The 15,210-nt window shown below is 42.2% G+C and overlaps 1 protein-coding gene across 3 annotated transcripts in view; it reads right to left on the minus strand.

The window, feature by feature from the left end:
• Zfat (zinc finger and AT-hook domain containing) overlaps window positions 1–15,210 on the minus strand; it is a 204,933-nt gene that overhangs the window by 86,963 nt on the left and 102,760 nt on the right. For all 3 annotated transcript variants that reach the window (XM_074069270.1, XM_074069271.1, XM_074069269.1), the window contains exons 8-10: window positions 12,194–12,281; window positions 10,509–10,658; window positions 8,013–8,186 (exon numbers count right to left, since the gene is read on the minus strand). In XM_074069270.1, the coding sequence (XP_073925371.1) occupies window positions 8,013–8,186; window positions 10,509–10,658; window positions 12,194–12,281 (412 nt within the window). The remainder of the gene's footprint in view (window positions 1–8,012; window positions 8,187–10,508; window positions 10,659–12,193; window positions 12,282–15,210) is intronic.

The following is a 15,210-nucleotide window of genomic DNA, read 5'->3' on the forward strand; positions in this document are numbered from 1 at the left end:
TTATACACTTGTGTTTGGCATAATGATTTAATTTTTACAAAAGTAACAACACAACAGGCCAGCTTCCCCAGATGATGCTTGCAAATGGCATCAAATTCATTTAAGAAAGGAAAGATGTGTCCTGCAGTTCAAAGATACAGTTTGAGGACCACATGACAGTTTGTAGATTTTGTAGGCTGCTATTGAAGGTGGAAAGAGAAAAGACACACTCAGCATGATGCACTGTGGTGATCAGTTAGCATCCGTCTGAGTGCCACGCTACATGAGCTACAGACACTATGGCCCTTGCTGGAGACACAGTATTTCACCACCAGCTCCAATTTCCTTCAAAATGTGTGACCTCTATAAAGATAGGAGGGTGTCATCTCCACCACTTCTGTTCATCCTTCAGAAAGGCACCATATTTCAGAATCTCTGCTTTCAAGTATCCTTTTGGCAGGAGCCTTTCTGTCTAATGTGAGCTCCTGGCCTTGTCCTATGGATAACGAATGGGCTGATGAACACAGCTGGCCTCTGAATTTCTGAGTATGGCCTAGGCCTGGCATGTGGACACTTGCTGAGTTCAAGCACACAGTCTGGAATACAACGATCCTGAGCTTTGCCCTGTGCGCAGGCCTTACCGGGGAGTTTCTTAACTTGCACTGTGCACTCTGAGGGCAGGGCAGGGCAGGGGAAAGAACAAATGGGAATACTAGTTACCCCACCTGGTTAAATAAAGAAAGGAGCAGCAAACCTCAGGGAGCTAAGGCTGCCCTCTCTGTGGGCTGCCTGCTATGGAAGGAAGAGGAATTAGCAGAGCACCTGCCTTGCTAGGTCTATGCTCTAGCGAGACGTAACCCAGGTGAACACAGAAACACAAAAGCACTTTGGTACCCTGGACTTCAGCCCTTTGTGCCCACAAAGAAAGGCATTCTGCTCCTTCAGTTTCTGCTTTTGAAAATACCAGGCAGTCACCCCTCTCTTCCAAGACCTAGGAGGCCTCCACCTGGTGACTGCCCTTCACCATGCAGGGCACCTGTTGCTTCCTTTATTTCTTATCACAAACTTGCCAGCTTGATGAGTTTACCCGAGGCTAATTTCAGCTGCTCAGTTACTTTAAATAGAGTTCTATACACAACTAAGAAGGAATGGAATGGTAGAAGAATCTTAACTATCACCTTTGGCTTCTGGCATTTAAATTCCAACAGAACACAGAGAGAGAGTAATGGAAAATTCCTTTCGATTTAAAGCAACTTACTTGAAATGTCTGTTAAATTAAGCATCACTGTCAAATCAAACTGTATGTGTGCCTCAAACTTTTAGGGGCACTAACATATTTAGAGAAAGTACTTCTACAAATCTAAACTATCATCAGTAAAAATATCCAGAGGCATAAAAGTGAAAAAAAAATGCCTCTTCATGACTGTTTATCCAGTCTTACTGGAAAAGGTGGTATTCTGCATAAGCAAATTTTCAGCAGTTTTCAGGAAAACTGACTTTACACTGTTCAGAAAACTGACATTTAGCCTTTTCAGCAGTGACACTCTGAGTATTCTCTATTGCATTGTGCCTTGCTAGTGACAGAGTGTCTGGGAGAAGAGGAATCTGCTCTTTCCTTGATGATGTGGATTAACTTCTCTAAACATCCAGTCTTACATTGTGTAGCTTAGAGCTACTGACAATACCAGAACCCTAGCTTCTAAAGAGCAGGTACAAAGAACCACCTGCTTAGTGTAAGCCCACCATCCATTGTGGGAGACAGATCATGCCCCACATTCACCACGAAGCTATTCACGTCTCTATCCCTGGAACCCACATGTGCTACTTTATAAGGAGAAAAGAAGGATTTTGCAGATGTGATCAAGTTGAAGAAACTGAGCTGGGAGATGCTCTGAGTTATCCAGGTGGGCCCAGGATCAGAGAAGAAGACATGATGATAAAGCAGGGACAGAAGAGATGGAGGATGCTGAGCTGCTGGTTCTCCAGAAGAAGGAAGGGCTCAGAAGCCAAGGTATATAGGCACCCTCCAGAAGTTATAAAGGAGGAAGAAATAGATTCCTTCCCACCCCAAGTCTCCAAAAGAAATGCAGTTCACTTGACACCTCCAGGGCTATGACATAATAAAACTGTGTTGTTCTAAGCCACTGGACACACTTCTGTTACAAATGGGGATGATGAGGCACCTGTTCCAGGCTGTATGGGAGGAAGTACTCCAGCCCAAGTGTATCCTCCTGTGCTCACACTTTACCTGCTCTGCCTTCTCGACTTTCCACACAGCCCAGCACACAGTTTGCCTCCTCTGGAGAGGAAAGTATCCTGGAGGAGGCATCATAGGCATCTTACTGCAAGTGCTTTGCAGAGCACACAGCTTCATGGTTCTAGCATCTGTGGTAATTTGTGCAATGGAAAATCAGAACAAAAATAGCTACAGCAATAAAAATACAGTTTAAGAAGTCTCTGTACTTTAAAAGCTGAACTTCAAGCAACTGCAGACTTAGCCTGATGATTCTCTGTAATTAGCATATCAGTTTTGATACAGGGAGGAATGGATCAGCAGGAGACTGGCACAGAACCAGAGAAAAGCACAGTAAAGAGCAGGGTACCAAGGTTGGAGTAAAGTGACAGACTCTGTACCAGCATCTGCCAGACCTCTTTACTATGGGGTTAAATCTGCTCATCAGTCTAGACTTCCTGTTCAATAAGCTTGCAGAGTTCATTTTATATTGTGTCCTCAGTTACTCCCAAAAGGTCTTGTGGTCCAGAAAACCTAATGAAAAAAAGCTTCATATGGATCCAGAGTACACCTATAAAATGGTGCTCCTGGGTCTTGAAATCAGACCTGCCCTTACTGGCCATCGCCCAGGCACCAACCCATGAACACATGCAACAGAATCTGCTGGGTTCATGCAGGTGTCCCACTCCCACTGCCACCCCACCCCTTAGCCTTCTTTCTGGGGGAGGAAGGATGGGAGGCAAGGATGCTGCTGAGGGGTCATCTCACTAAAGCAGACTACTTGCTTAGGTTCCATGTTCTATCTGCTTCCTCTTCTAGAGTGTTATGGTTTTTAGAAGAGGCCAAGGGATAAGTGGAGCTCTTTACCCTATAAGTGGTTTTGCTTTTAAAGGACAGAGAGGGAGCTAAAAATAAAACAAGCAAACAAAAACCTCCACACTTACATTTCCTAGAGTATCTCAATGTGCAGCCAAGGATCTCTTATTATGAACTGATGATGGGAGGGTAGTTAGTTCCTCTACTCGGGCCTAACTTCCATATACAACTCTCCATTTGGCTAATTATTACACGTTATAAGAGTGCTTGAAACCTGGCTAACTCGCCTTCATATATTATACTGGAAAGGTTCTTCTGAACTTGAGTATAAGAGGGAAGGCTGGAGTGGGAGAATGGGTGAGCCAAAGGAATCAGCACTGAACTTCAAAGACCCTGTTTCCTGATTAGAGAATCCTCACTTGACTGCATAACACAGAAGCACTGCACAATGTACAACCCCCCTCACCAGCCATGGGCACACAGAATCATGTGGGAACCCCCAGGTTGCCCATCATGCCTAGGCTTTTCTTAAAGTTCAAGGGAGAAACGTGTTGTTCCATGATTTCCACACTAATTTTGCACACACTGCCGGCACACATGCAGTGGCTGATGTCCCTCTGTGTACATACTGGCAGGCAAACCTTTTTAAATGAAATCTTCACCCAGAATGGCCTATCCTTGCAAAGGCACAGTAATGAGCTCCTGTGGGAAACAGGAATGCAATAAACAGGGATATATCACTTAAAATAAGCCAATAAATGTGAAAAATTATACTTGAAGCAGGTATAGGAGAGGGCAATTACTCAAAAGCTTTTTACTTCATTAAAACATGTCCATGAAGATTTAATATTGAATTCTTCAACCGTATTTTAAAACATCTAATTAACAGCATTTGATTTAACAGAATTATCTGAGAAATGAAATGGGAAGAAATAACTGGCATTTCTAAGTACTACTACAGCTCAACCACTTTATAAAGGCACTTTACATTTTTTCTCTTATTCATTCCACAAAAATTTATTGAGCACATACTATAAGCCAGGTTCTGTTCTAGGTGCCAGGGAAACAAAGCAAATGTAATCAGTTCAAAATGCCTTCTTGTACAGCTTACAATCTAGTGGATGTTGGAAAAACCATAAACAAGGAATTACATTAAACTCTGCAGAAAGACAGGGCTAAGGAGAAACAGTAAGAAACACAGCAGAGAGTATTAAGTAACTGGCAGCACAGTTTCTTCAATGGTGGAAAACAACCACAAAAAAAAAAGATTAGGAAAGCAGACAGTACACCTGAGAAGGTAAGCCAAAGAGAAAAGCATGAGAAATAAGAAGAGAGAAAAAAAAAAAAGGTGCAGCAGAAACTGTATGTGGCACTCAAAGCCTAAAATGTTTCTTATCTCATTACAAAGCCTGGTTACCCTGGACCACAGAAGACCAGGTTTGGGGAGAAAGACTAGGAGCTGGTGTTGAACATGCAAAAATTGAGGGGCCAGTTAGATGCGGAGTAGGCAGTTACAAACAATGGGCTGGTTCTTGGGAAAGGACAGGGTTGGAAATGCCAGTTTGGAAGCCAACATATAAATGGTGCTCAAAGCTGTGAGATTGGAGAGGTCACCTGGAGTGTGAGCATGGAAAGAAAAGCGCCCACAGACTTCCCTGTGGCCTCCCCAGAGACCAAGACCAGAATTACAGGAGGAATTAAGGTAGGTAGGTTATTGGAGAATGAACCAGGAAAGAAGAAGAAAGCCTAGCACATGTGGAGCATCTCTGCCTCGCTGGGGTCTCAAATCCATTCAGCAAAGGGGTGTAACTATCCCCATTTTACTGATGATAAGTAATCTGCCCAAAGTCGCCCTGTAAGGAGGTGACACTCAATACTCAAACCCAGATCTACCCACTCAGTGTGGCTTCTCTGTAAAAGAACCTATTGAATCATTGCTGACACAATAAACATGATGAAGACCAAATGATTTCAGGCAGGGTTTACATCAATGTTTTAGTTCCCTCTATGGTAAAAGGCTAAGAGCCTTATCAAAGTAACCAAGCCACCAGTCCAAGCACAGGTCCTGGTAAGTTCAGAGTCATTACCGACACTGTCAAAAGGCCCACAGGGTCATCCCCAGGATGGAGGTGGCGATGCTTTTTATAACTTGACTGAACAATTCCCAAGGAATTCCCAAAGGAATAATAATTAAATGAGAAAACTAATATCATTAAAAAAAGAAAATACAATGAAATATATGTGATCAATAAATTATAATTATTAAAAAGTATCTTATAAAACAGTTTACTTTAAGAAAAAATCATTGAGACAGACCAAAATCTCAGAATTAGACCCAACATCTTGGGGAATTGTGGCACAACAAAATCATATTGAAAGGACTGACTTCTCCATAAAGATGCCGAACTGATAGGTAACTGAGTGGAAATGAGGATCCCTACCACACAGCACACACTAAAGTAAATTTTAAGAATATGAAATTTCATAAATGTTATGAAACTTAAGAAGTGAAAGAATTTTCCCCCAGATGAGGAAGGCTTCTTTTTATCACAAAGACTTCATGGATAGTAAAAAGCACAAAGGAAAATACTGATAAGTTTAAACAAGCCAAGTTATTTAATTTCTGTATATAGAAATACCATAAATCAGATGTAAAACTGAATGATAACTTGGGGAAAATATTTGTAAAATATAGCAAAGTATTAATATACAAGGAGCTCTATGAAATCAACAAGATAAATGGGAGCATTATAAAAGTTAAAAAACAATACAAGTTAACTTTTCTCAAACTTTCTCTATTAAACATGTTACCAGGGAAAATTAAAAGCTCTTTAAAAATAGAAAGGGGAAGAGTAGCCTATCTCTAGGTGAATGCTAAGTCATAGATCATCAGCAGAGCTCAGATAGGTGGTCTAGGGTTCCATATTCCACATACCAAGAAGACATACAACAGTACCAAATGTCAAAGGAGAAAGTCAGTGAGACACAGCAGCCTGTGAAACATCAGTCATCTCAGATTCAGAAAGATCAAGCTACCAGGTACCTGATATCTCTACATTGTTGGCCCTCTTTACCCTTGCCTCCCACAACCACAGCACACCGAAACTAAAGAGATCCAAGAAATGTTCAGGTCTCATCTCTTTTATTTTGCAATATAACAAAGCTCTCCAAAATTTCAGGAAAATAAAAACAAGAGCAACAGTACAAATTTCCACCATTCAGTGAGGAAACACTTCATGATGTTTGGAGGCCATTCTCTCACAGGAAGGCCGACTTGCTGCTTGCCTTGACCACAAGCACATCTTTGTCTATCAGAATTCCCTTTCCTGATGAAGGACTCAGAGAAACATATGCATTAGTGACAGGACAGGCTGAGTGTGAAATACTGGTCCTAGGATACCACTCCTCACACCAACCCCTCCCTCCACATGCAACAATGATCATCCAGTCCACCTGGGTAGATGGCCTCCCATGGACTTGACTCAGATCACAGAGCAGGGCCTGAGGCCACAGCACCCTTTCTGATCCTGCAATTGTCCTCCTGACCCTGCTACCAGGACCCATGGGATACTCCAGACTGCCATGACTCTGAGGATAGCTGCTCTTTGTGACTGAGGACTTCAATGAAAAATGTGCTCTCACATCAAGAAAAACAACTCTTGCTGCAAGGTTCAGGCACTGGAAAGATCAGTATGGTTTGTTGACTGTGGAGGTGTAGAATTCATAAATAACTAGGTGACTTTTAAGTTTTCAGTATTCATGTATGACAGCTTAACTGTCATTGTGTTTTAATTTTGATTGCAATTTTTTTTTGTTTTGTTTTGTTTTTAACGTAGATAGCACTGACTATTTTACAGCCTCTGGCAAGACCTTGATCCACAATGGATCCTAGTTAAGCAGCCAGTATTTACAGAGAGTCCCTCAAGCTCAAACAAATTCTTGTCAAGGACACAACTAGTGCACACACAACTATACCAATTCCTAAAACACGCAAACAATAAAGGTAGGATATAATAGCTATGTCATTCCTTAAGTTCTGAAATTAAAAATCACTTTGATCTTTATAGTTAACTCCAATTTTTATACAATTATGTTAAAATGACAGTATATTTATAAATAAAGTTTATTAGTCTTGTTACATGAAGTATTCACAAGTCCCTCACACAACAGTGGTTTCTAAGTAAAATCAAAATTTTTAAGGTCTTGTATGTCTACCTTCCTAGAACAGATCTTTCCCTTTGTAGAGTCCACACCAGGGGGTCCCTCCCCTGTACTGTGCCCACCACCCAGCAAGATTTATACCCTTGTCCCAGCTCCCAAGCTCCCTCCCATCCCACACCTGCCTGCTCCTCTGTCCTTCCTTCTAGATCAAATCCTCTCAAAGGCAAAACTAGGTCCTTACCAACCTGCTGCCCCGAGCTAGACCCTACCTCAAAGCTGGCACAAACAAGAGCTTAATCAGTAGTCTTTAAGGAATAGATGAAACTAGAAATCCACTTAAGTACACGTTATCAAGGTCAAATCTGCCTACATATTGTTCTTATTTTGGGCTAAATGTAGGAACTCTGAGGCAGCTTAGATGATAAGGGCAAATACTAGAAAAATGAGGCCAGATGTGACCAGAGTCACCCTTAAGATCCTCAGTCTGCGGGTGGAATAGAAGATGGAAGAGGATGAAAACTTCCAGAACCAAGCATCAAGGGCTCCTGAGCGTGCCTCCCTCCTTGCAGGAGCCTTCCTGTTTGCACCCCTCCACGTGCCCACACACCCAGAGAAGGCTTGTAGAGCACCTGCTAGATGTCAGGAGCCATTCAGCACTGGGTACGGAGTGGAGGGAGACAGGCCAGAACACTGTCACACTGTCAGAATGTCTATCCTAAAGTACTCCATGTTCCCTCCTACAGCCAGGCGCACTGACAACCTCTTCTGGCCTTAGAAGGCCAGCTTCCAGCCACACATTCAATTGCTGGGGTCCCTGACTCACCATCAGCAGTGTGAAGAAGCTTGTGACTCTTTAACGTCCCTTTGGATTTGAACTTCTTACCACACATGTCACATAGGTGGGTTTTCTCAGTGCTGTGACGATTCATGTGAGCCTTGAGGTTGCTCTTGCTACGAGTTGCATACTCACATAAAGAACATTTGAAAGGCTTCACACCTACCAGAGAAAAAATGTATATTTCAATGTGTATGTACATATGTGTATGAGTTCAAGGGAAAATGAAGCACTGCATTTGTGCTTCCCAAACATGCCCCACCCTTCCCACACCAGACTCTTTTCATGCTGCTCCATCCCTCAGGGATGATATTTCCTGCAGGGTCTGTTAACAGCCTCCACCCTGTAGCTTTCTGAACGTCCCACATAGTAAAATGTCCTACTAGCCCATCAGTGTCCCCAATTCTTGAGCCCTCTACTAATGGAATATTTACAAAACATCACAGCAAGTTGTTCACCTCTCCCTCTTCCTCATCCCAGAACTCCTTGAGGACAGAGACCCTAAGCAACTTGTAAAGCCAAGAGTCATTAAATTCAATTAACTGAGATAAACTGAATAAAATTAAAGGCACCAAAGGCCTTTGCAAAAATCAATTGACTCAGACACTCTTTATCAAATGTAAAAGCATATTTTACTTCATAAAATAATCAGAGATTCACAACACTGGCTGTCATGCAGGACCAATGGCTCACAATGTACAGAGAAACTTTCACACTGAACTATTCCTTCCTTCAACAAATATCTACATGCCTCCACTGCACAGCAAGACCCTAAGACACTGTCTACTCTGTTATCTTGTTTTAATGCATTAAGAGCCACTAAAATTAGAACAGCTCCAAATCCAAGACTGGGCTATTATGGAACCCTAAATGAAGTTATATGTCCTTTAAGCAATAATTGTCACATGTATGAAGAAAGTTCTACATATACAGCTAATTACTACAACTACAGCTCTATGGCCATTACTCGTGGTTTGTTTGTTGTTTTTAATCTGTCTTTCTTGGTATTTTTACCTGTTATTTTTATTTCTTTTTTTCTTGTCTCTTGTTTATTTTGAGAGTAAAGAGGCAGACTAGATATGGTATACAGGGATCAACTCCAAAGAACGTTATGATTCCATCATTATAGAAAAATTCATAAATCATGAAAAAACAGAATGCCAGGAGCGTCCAATGAAAAGCAGCAGTCTTTGACATTCTGAACCTTTATCATAATTCTAAAGTTTTTAAAAATACTGAATTTTTAGTTGGGCACAGTGGCTCATGATTATAATCCCAGATATTAGGGAGGCAGAGATCAAGAAGATTAAGGTTTGAAGCTAGCTCAGGAAAAAAAAAGTTAGAAAGACCCCCATCTCAACCAATGACTGGGCATGGTGGTACATACCTATCATTACAACTAAGAGAAGTACAGACAGGAGGGACATGGTGCGAGCTAACCTGAGCATAAACATGAGGCCCTATTTGAAAAATAACTAAAAGTAAAAAGAGGGATGGGGCATGGATCAAGTGTTAGAGCAATGTCCTGAGTTCAAACCCCAGTATAGTCAAAAATATAAAAAATAAAAATGGAAAATAAGCAACACGAACACACCATCACATGTGAATACAATAGCAGTGGTCATGTAGTAACCCCCGGTACGTACTACGCCCTCTACTAAGGATTTTATATAAATGATTTCATTGATCCCTGCAACAAATACCAAAGTAGTTTATGTTTCCATTTCACAGATAAGTAAACTGAGGTCAGAAAGAATGGCATATTGGTCCCATCCACAGCTTAATGGTGAGAGCAGATTTTAAACCAGCTCTCTCACTCCAGTCCTGTGCTCTCTCATGAGAGTATAACCATGCCACTGGATGCCTTATGCATCCAGAGGTTCCAGCCTCCCTGGGCTTCTCTTGGGGTCAGCCCCTTCTCAGTTCCCTGCTGATTCCCATGAGCACCATACTAAACCATCCTCCAGGCAGAGGCATCTGCCTGCTTTGCTGAGGAAACTGTGACCAATGGGTATGAATATCTTCAATTTCAAGACAAGGGAGCCACATTTATATCCATACATGCCACCACCCTCACCGTTTCACTCCTAACGGAAAGGTAATACTCCACATTCCTGAAACCAGAGAACCCTACTGCCCTCTTCACCTGCGTTTATTCTAACAGTACACTTTGGTGGGCACCAGTCACTGCCCTTAATAAGAAACAAGCACTCCTCTTCTTAGGACTCCTGCTTTGTAGTAGGGGAGTCATGGCAATTTATTTCATTGTAATCGCAACCAGCACTAGAAAGAACTGTACATCTCCACTCACTGTAAATGCAACTAATTAAGTAATGATTTAAATCCATGACTTAGCTGACTGATGTGCTAAAGAAATCTAACTTCAGAGGACATAAAGATGTGGCCTCTTCCTCTTGTACTCCCAAATAAAGCAAGCAGGTATAAACTTTAAAAGCTGCTCCATGTAGAAAAACCACTACTCACCTTCATGAGCCCAAATGTGACGCTGAAGGTCTGAGCCATTCTTCATGAAATAGAAATCACAGTACGGGCACTTCATGGCTCTTTTTCCAATTAGCCCTTTCAGCTGGACCCTCCTCCCAAGCACCTCAGAAATAGTACTCATGGAGACCTCTGGAAGAGAAAGAGGGTGACAATCAGAGGAGCCAAAGGCTCTCATTCAAGTGAGATATAAATAAGGTTCTGATAGCACCTGCATCATTAAAAGGACAAGTCAGGGGATTCCTGAGGACGTCACCAAGAGGACAAGCCAGTGTGTATCTTAAGAGTGTCATGCCAACAATTTTGCCTGTAAGTGTAAACCAGAATCTGATTAAGCTTCAGATCTAAATACCTGATAATATAAAGTACAAGAAATGGAGAAGCATCACAAAGCAATAATTCATAGGATTATTTTCCATAGGAAAAGCAACTTGGTTTCTTCCAGAAATCAATGTCATTGAAAAAAGATGTGTTTGGGGGAGTCTTACATAGTACAAGAAACTAAGTGACATAACCACTAAACAGAAATACTTACATCTCAATTCAAACAAACCAACTGTTAAAAAAAAAAAGAAAGAAAAGGAAATATTGGATCAACTGGGGAAATTTTAAATGGACAAATACAAGGTAATAATAAGGAATCGCTGCTAATTTTGCTTTTACTGGTAACATGGTAACTATGCTGAGAGAAATTCATGTTACTTGGAGAGACTTTGTAAAGATTTTTAGATGGAAATTAAATGATCTGTGGGGTATATTATAATAGTCTAGAAAAAGTTTATGGGGTAGATAGATGAAAAGAGTGCAAAACATACATACCAAAGAGGGCTGAGTTAAGGATATCATAACTGTGTACTTCTGCAGATGTTTGGGATTTTTTCATAGTAGGAAAGTTTACAATAATGACACAAAGATGCTTTACGTCTCTCCATGGGAAAAGGCTGTTGGTTTGAAACGGCTATCTTCAGATAGTAGACTTCCAGTCACTTAGGACACGGTTAACATAGAAAGGGAGGAAGGGAGCCTGCAGAGAGTCACCTAACCCACACATTCTCACACCCACGAAGACTCAAGGCTCTGTCTGTTGCCAGAGAAAACATGAGTGTCACTGCCCTTTTGTAATTTCTTTATCTTCCTCCATTCTTATCATTTATAACCAGCAAACTGTTCCTTTATACCAAGGGCAGATATAAAAGTTTAAGTGAGAAAAAAGCAGAAAAAGAACACATTTACTCATTCATATAACTAGAGTACCCATGAGTGCTCTGTGCACCCTCCATGTGATACTGAGGTCTGGGGACAATCCCTACCTCAAGGACACCATGGAGGTAATGGGGAGTGTGACAATTTTGAGAGTAGAAGCAAGTAGGGTGCCACAATACTGGGTGGGCAGGGCAGCCACAAAAGCCTCCCCAGGGATAAAGCTCTTTAAATACAGATGTTATTTCCCTTAAATTTATTTGTGTCTTCCCTTTTCACTTCAACATGGTGCAGGTGATGTGTAATGCTGTGAATTAAAATAAACATAAGCATTTTTAATGGTGTGTATTAAATTGTACACAGTAAGGGGTTTCATTATGGTATTTCCATATATGCAGATAATGTATTTTTATCATAAACACAAGCATTTTAAAATTAATCCTCTACTCTAAATTCCATAATCTTACCAGGATGGTTGGTCTTGATATGTGACTTTATCAATCGATCTTCTGAAAAAGATTTTTCACACACAGGACAAGAGTAACTCCTTTTGTCCTTAATAGAAAGAGAACATAATCAATTGACTGTCTTGTTTAAGTCTAGGCTCTATAGAAAAACAACCACCACCATCATCATCACCATCAACATTGTCGCCACCACCATGATCACCATCAGCACTATCAGCAGCAGTAGCCTCATCGAAGCCAGACACACAGTACATCCTTCCAAGCACTTCATAGTTGGCTTCCCTGGGCCCTGCTCAGCCCAGGAAACTCAAGAGTAGGTGATGGTGTCAGCTCCATCTCAGAAAGGAGAGAAAGGGTTTAGAGATGAGAGTCCTGGGGAAGGGAAAACGGTAGTGCTCAATCTCAAAGCCAGACTACAGCTGCTCTAAAACCCAAAAGCACATTATATCCTCAGCACTCAATGTGTGGTTTGTGTAGGGTTTCATGTTATTATATTGAGATTCACTACCACTCAAAAAAAGGCATTTTGTTCACATTCAGGTTCATGACTAAGAAACAAAGGCCCAGGATGATAAGACTAAAATCTGAGAGGAAGGGCCAGTGTCGGAACTGGAGGCCCAGATACCCACCCAGGATATTTCTTGCCTCCCTAAGACCATGAGCCCCTGAGGCTGCATGGAGGGAAGGACCTCTGCACTGTTGCTGGCAGGATCAACTCGGTCACTACCAGTCACATTTCAAGTAGAGAACAGCTCTGTGAATGACAGAGCTCCAGCTTCTGTTCACCTCCTTTTCTCCCAGTGCTCACTTAAAGCATTTCACATCAGTTTTCCCCAGATGGGGGATGCAATGGGTTGAATTATGCCCCCCTCCCCACTCCAGCTTCATACACTAGAGTCCTAATCACCAGCACTTCAGAACGTGGTCTTGCTTGGAGTGAGATCCTTACAGAAGTGATCCAGATAAAATGTGGTACTGAGGGTGGCCCAAACCAAGATGACTGGTGCCCTTAGAAAAAGGGAAATTTGTACACAGACATGCACACAGGGACAATTTCAGATAGACATGAACACAGAAGTCTTCTATAAGAAAAGGAATGCCAAAGACTGCCAGTAAATCACTGAAACCAAGAGACAGATCTGGAAAGATTCCCACGCAGCCCTCAGAAGGCAGCAACCCTACCAACACCTTGTGTGCTCAGATGTCCTTTCTCCAGACTTGGAAACAATGAGTATCTCTTGTGTATGCCACCTATGCATATGTGTGCATGCATGGTACTTTTATTGTGCTTCTCAAGCACACATCTTACAGACAGCCCAACTCTGGTGGAAAGGACCTATACATCCAAATGAACAAAACCCAAAGGCAAAACCTACAGGTCCCATGGTTTCCGGGAAATATTTTGGATAATGTGTGTTCCAGGGAATATTGGTACAGTCCATACTCACAAGAACTTGCAGAGGAACCAATTCCTACCTGTGAGCTTAGCCTCACAGCAAGTGCCTTCCATGCCTCAGGTAACAGAATGTAGTCCTCAGAGACTGCTCCAAATCATCAACTAGTAACAACCCAACAGCAACAATTGCATTTTGAGAATTTCTTACCTTCTGAGGGTTTAGGTATGCTCAAGGTCATGCCACCAGAGACAGCAGAGCTAGATGTCCAAGCTTGGCCTTTGGCTTCCAGAGCACTTGCTCTTGTGAGGCCATAATTAGCAGGACAAACCCAGGGTTTGGAGGCCCTGCAGTGAGTCCTGGTTTCATCACTTATCAACTGGGAAACTTTTGGCAAGTGGTTTTACCTCTCAGTGCCTCAGTTTCACCATCTGTAAAATGGCACTAAGAACAGTGTCTCCTTCACAGGGTCACAGGAGGATAAAGAATCCACAGCACACAGAAAGTTCTCAGAGGGAGCCTGGCCTATAGCCTACAGTCAGTGCTACATAAACCAGAAAGGCTTTGCTGCTGAGGTTTGAGCACCGGTATGATGCAACTCAGCCTGTGATGTTGGCCTTCTCATGGGCTGTTACACCCTGGGAATCTCTTAGAGGGGAACCCGAATGAGCAGCCCCCAAACTTTTGTGGGTTAGCTCTCACTGATGTTGCAGAACATCTCCGGAGGCTGGTGTTCCCCAGAGTACAGTTAGGAAAAGGTACTTTTGAAAACAAAAGTCCCTCGAAACCACACAACCTGGATGTATTCCCTACCAGTCACCTGAGACCAAGCAGTGCCTACCAAGTCAGATGCTTGTCAGCCCAGGCCGCTCTTGAGAAGCTGCCCTGAAACTCTCTGTGGCCAGCCAATGCTATAAACTTCCCCCAGTGACATCAGAGGCTTGGGGCTTCTCAGTGTGCTCCTGTCACTGTCCGCCCACTTCTCTTGACCTCATGCTCACGGTGCCATTTTAAAAAGAACACCTGGGGCCCCATAAGCATCTAGGGGGAGTCCCCCGTCCTGGCTGCCTTCCTCATCAAAGTTGATGCAGACATTCAGAAGGGCTTTGAAGGAGTTTACACTGATCTCCCCTGAGTCCTTGCTATTTGATTTTTCTTCTTTTAATCCCTAATAGAGTGAAAGCAATTTATCTTAAAGCTTATCAGGGCTCTGATTCTTGATGTCTTTGAAGACTGTCAGAAGGACACAGACAGAGGTAGAGGGGGCTGGGAGAAAGAAGACTCTTAGGACTCATTTACTTCTTTTTCAAAATTTCAATGCCTTGCCAGAGAAGAAACCCAAATACACTCAAGAAACTTAAAAGAGCCATGGTTAAGAGCTCCCAGCAAAATCAGGGAGCACGAGAGACCCAGCTGTAAGGATGGTGAAGAGCTCAGCTTCAGAGTCTGCTCCAGACTACTTACTGCACAGTAGGTAAGATGCCCAAATAGGGAATCATAAAAACAGAATTGCTCTGTGTTCATGTAAGAAAAGACAATATTCTTGTTGTTCTTAGAAAGGAACAGTATTATATTCAGTAAGTTACTTTTCCATTACTTAAATGCGCGCCCACACACACACAC

This window comes from Castor canadensis, chromosome 3, assembly GCF_047511655.1.
Source record: "Castor canadensis chromosome 3, mCasCan1.hap1v2, whole genome shotgun sequence".
Classification (NCBI taxonomy): domain Eukaryota; kingdom Metazoa; phylum Chordata; class Mammalia; order Rodentia; family Castoridae; genus Castor; species Castor canadensis.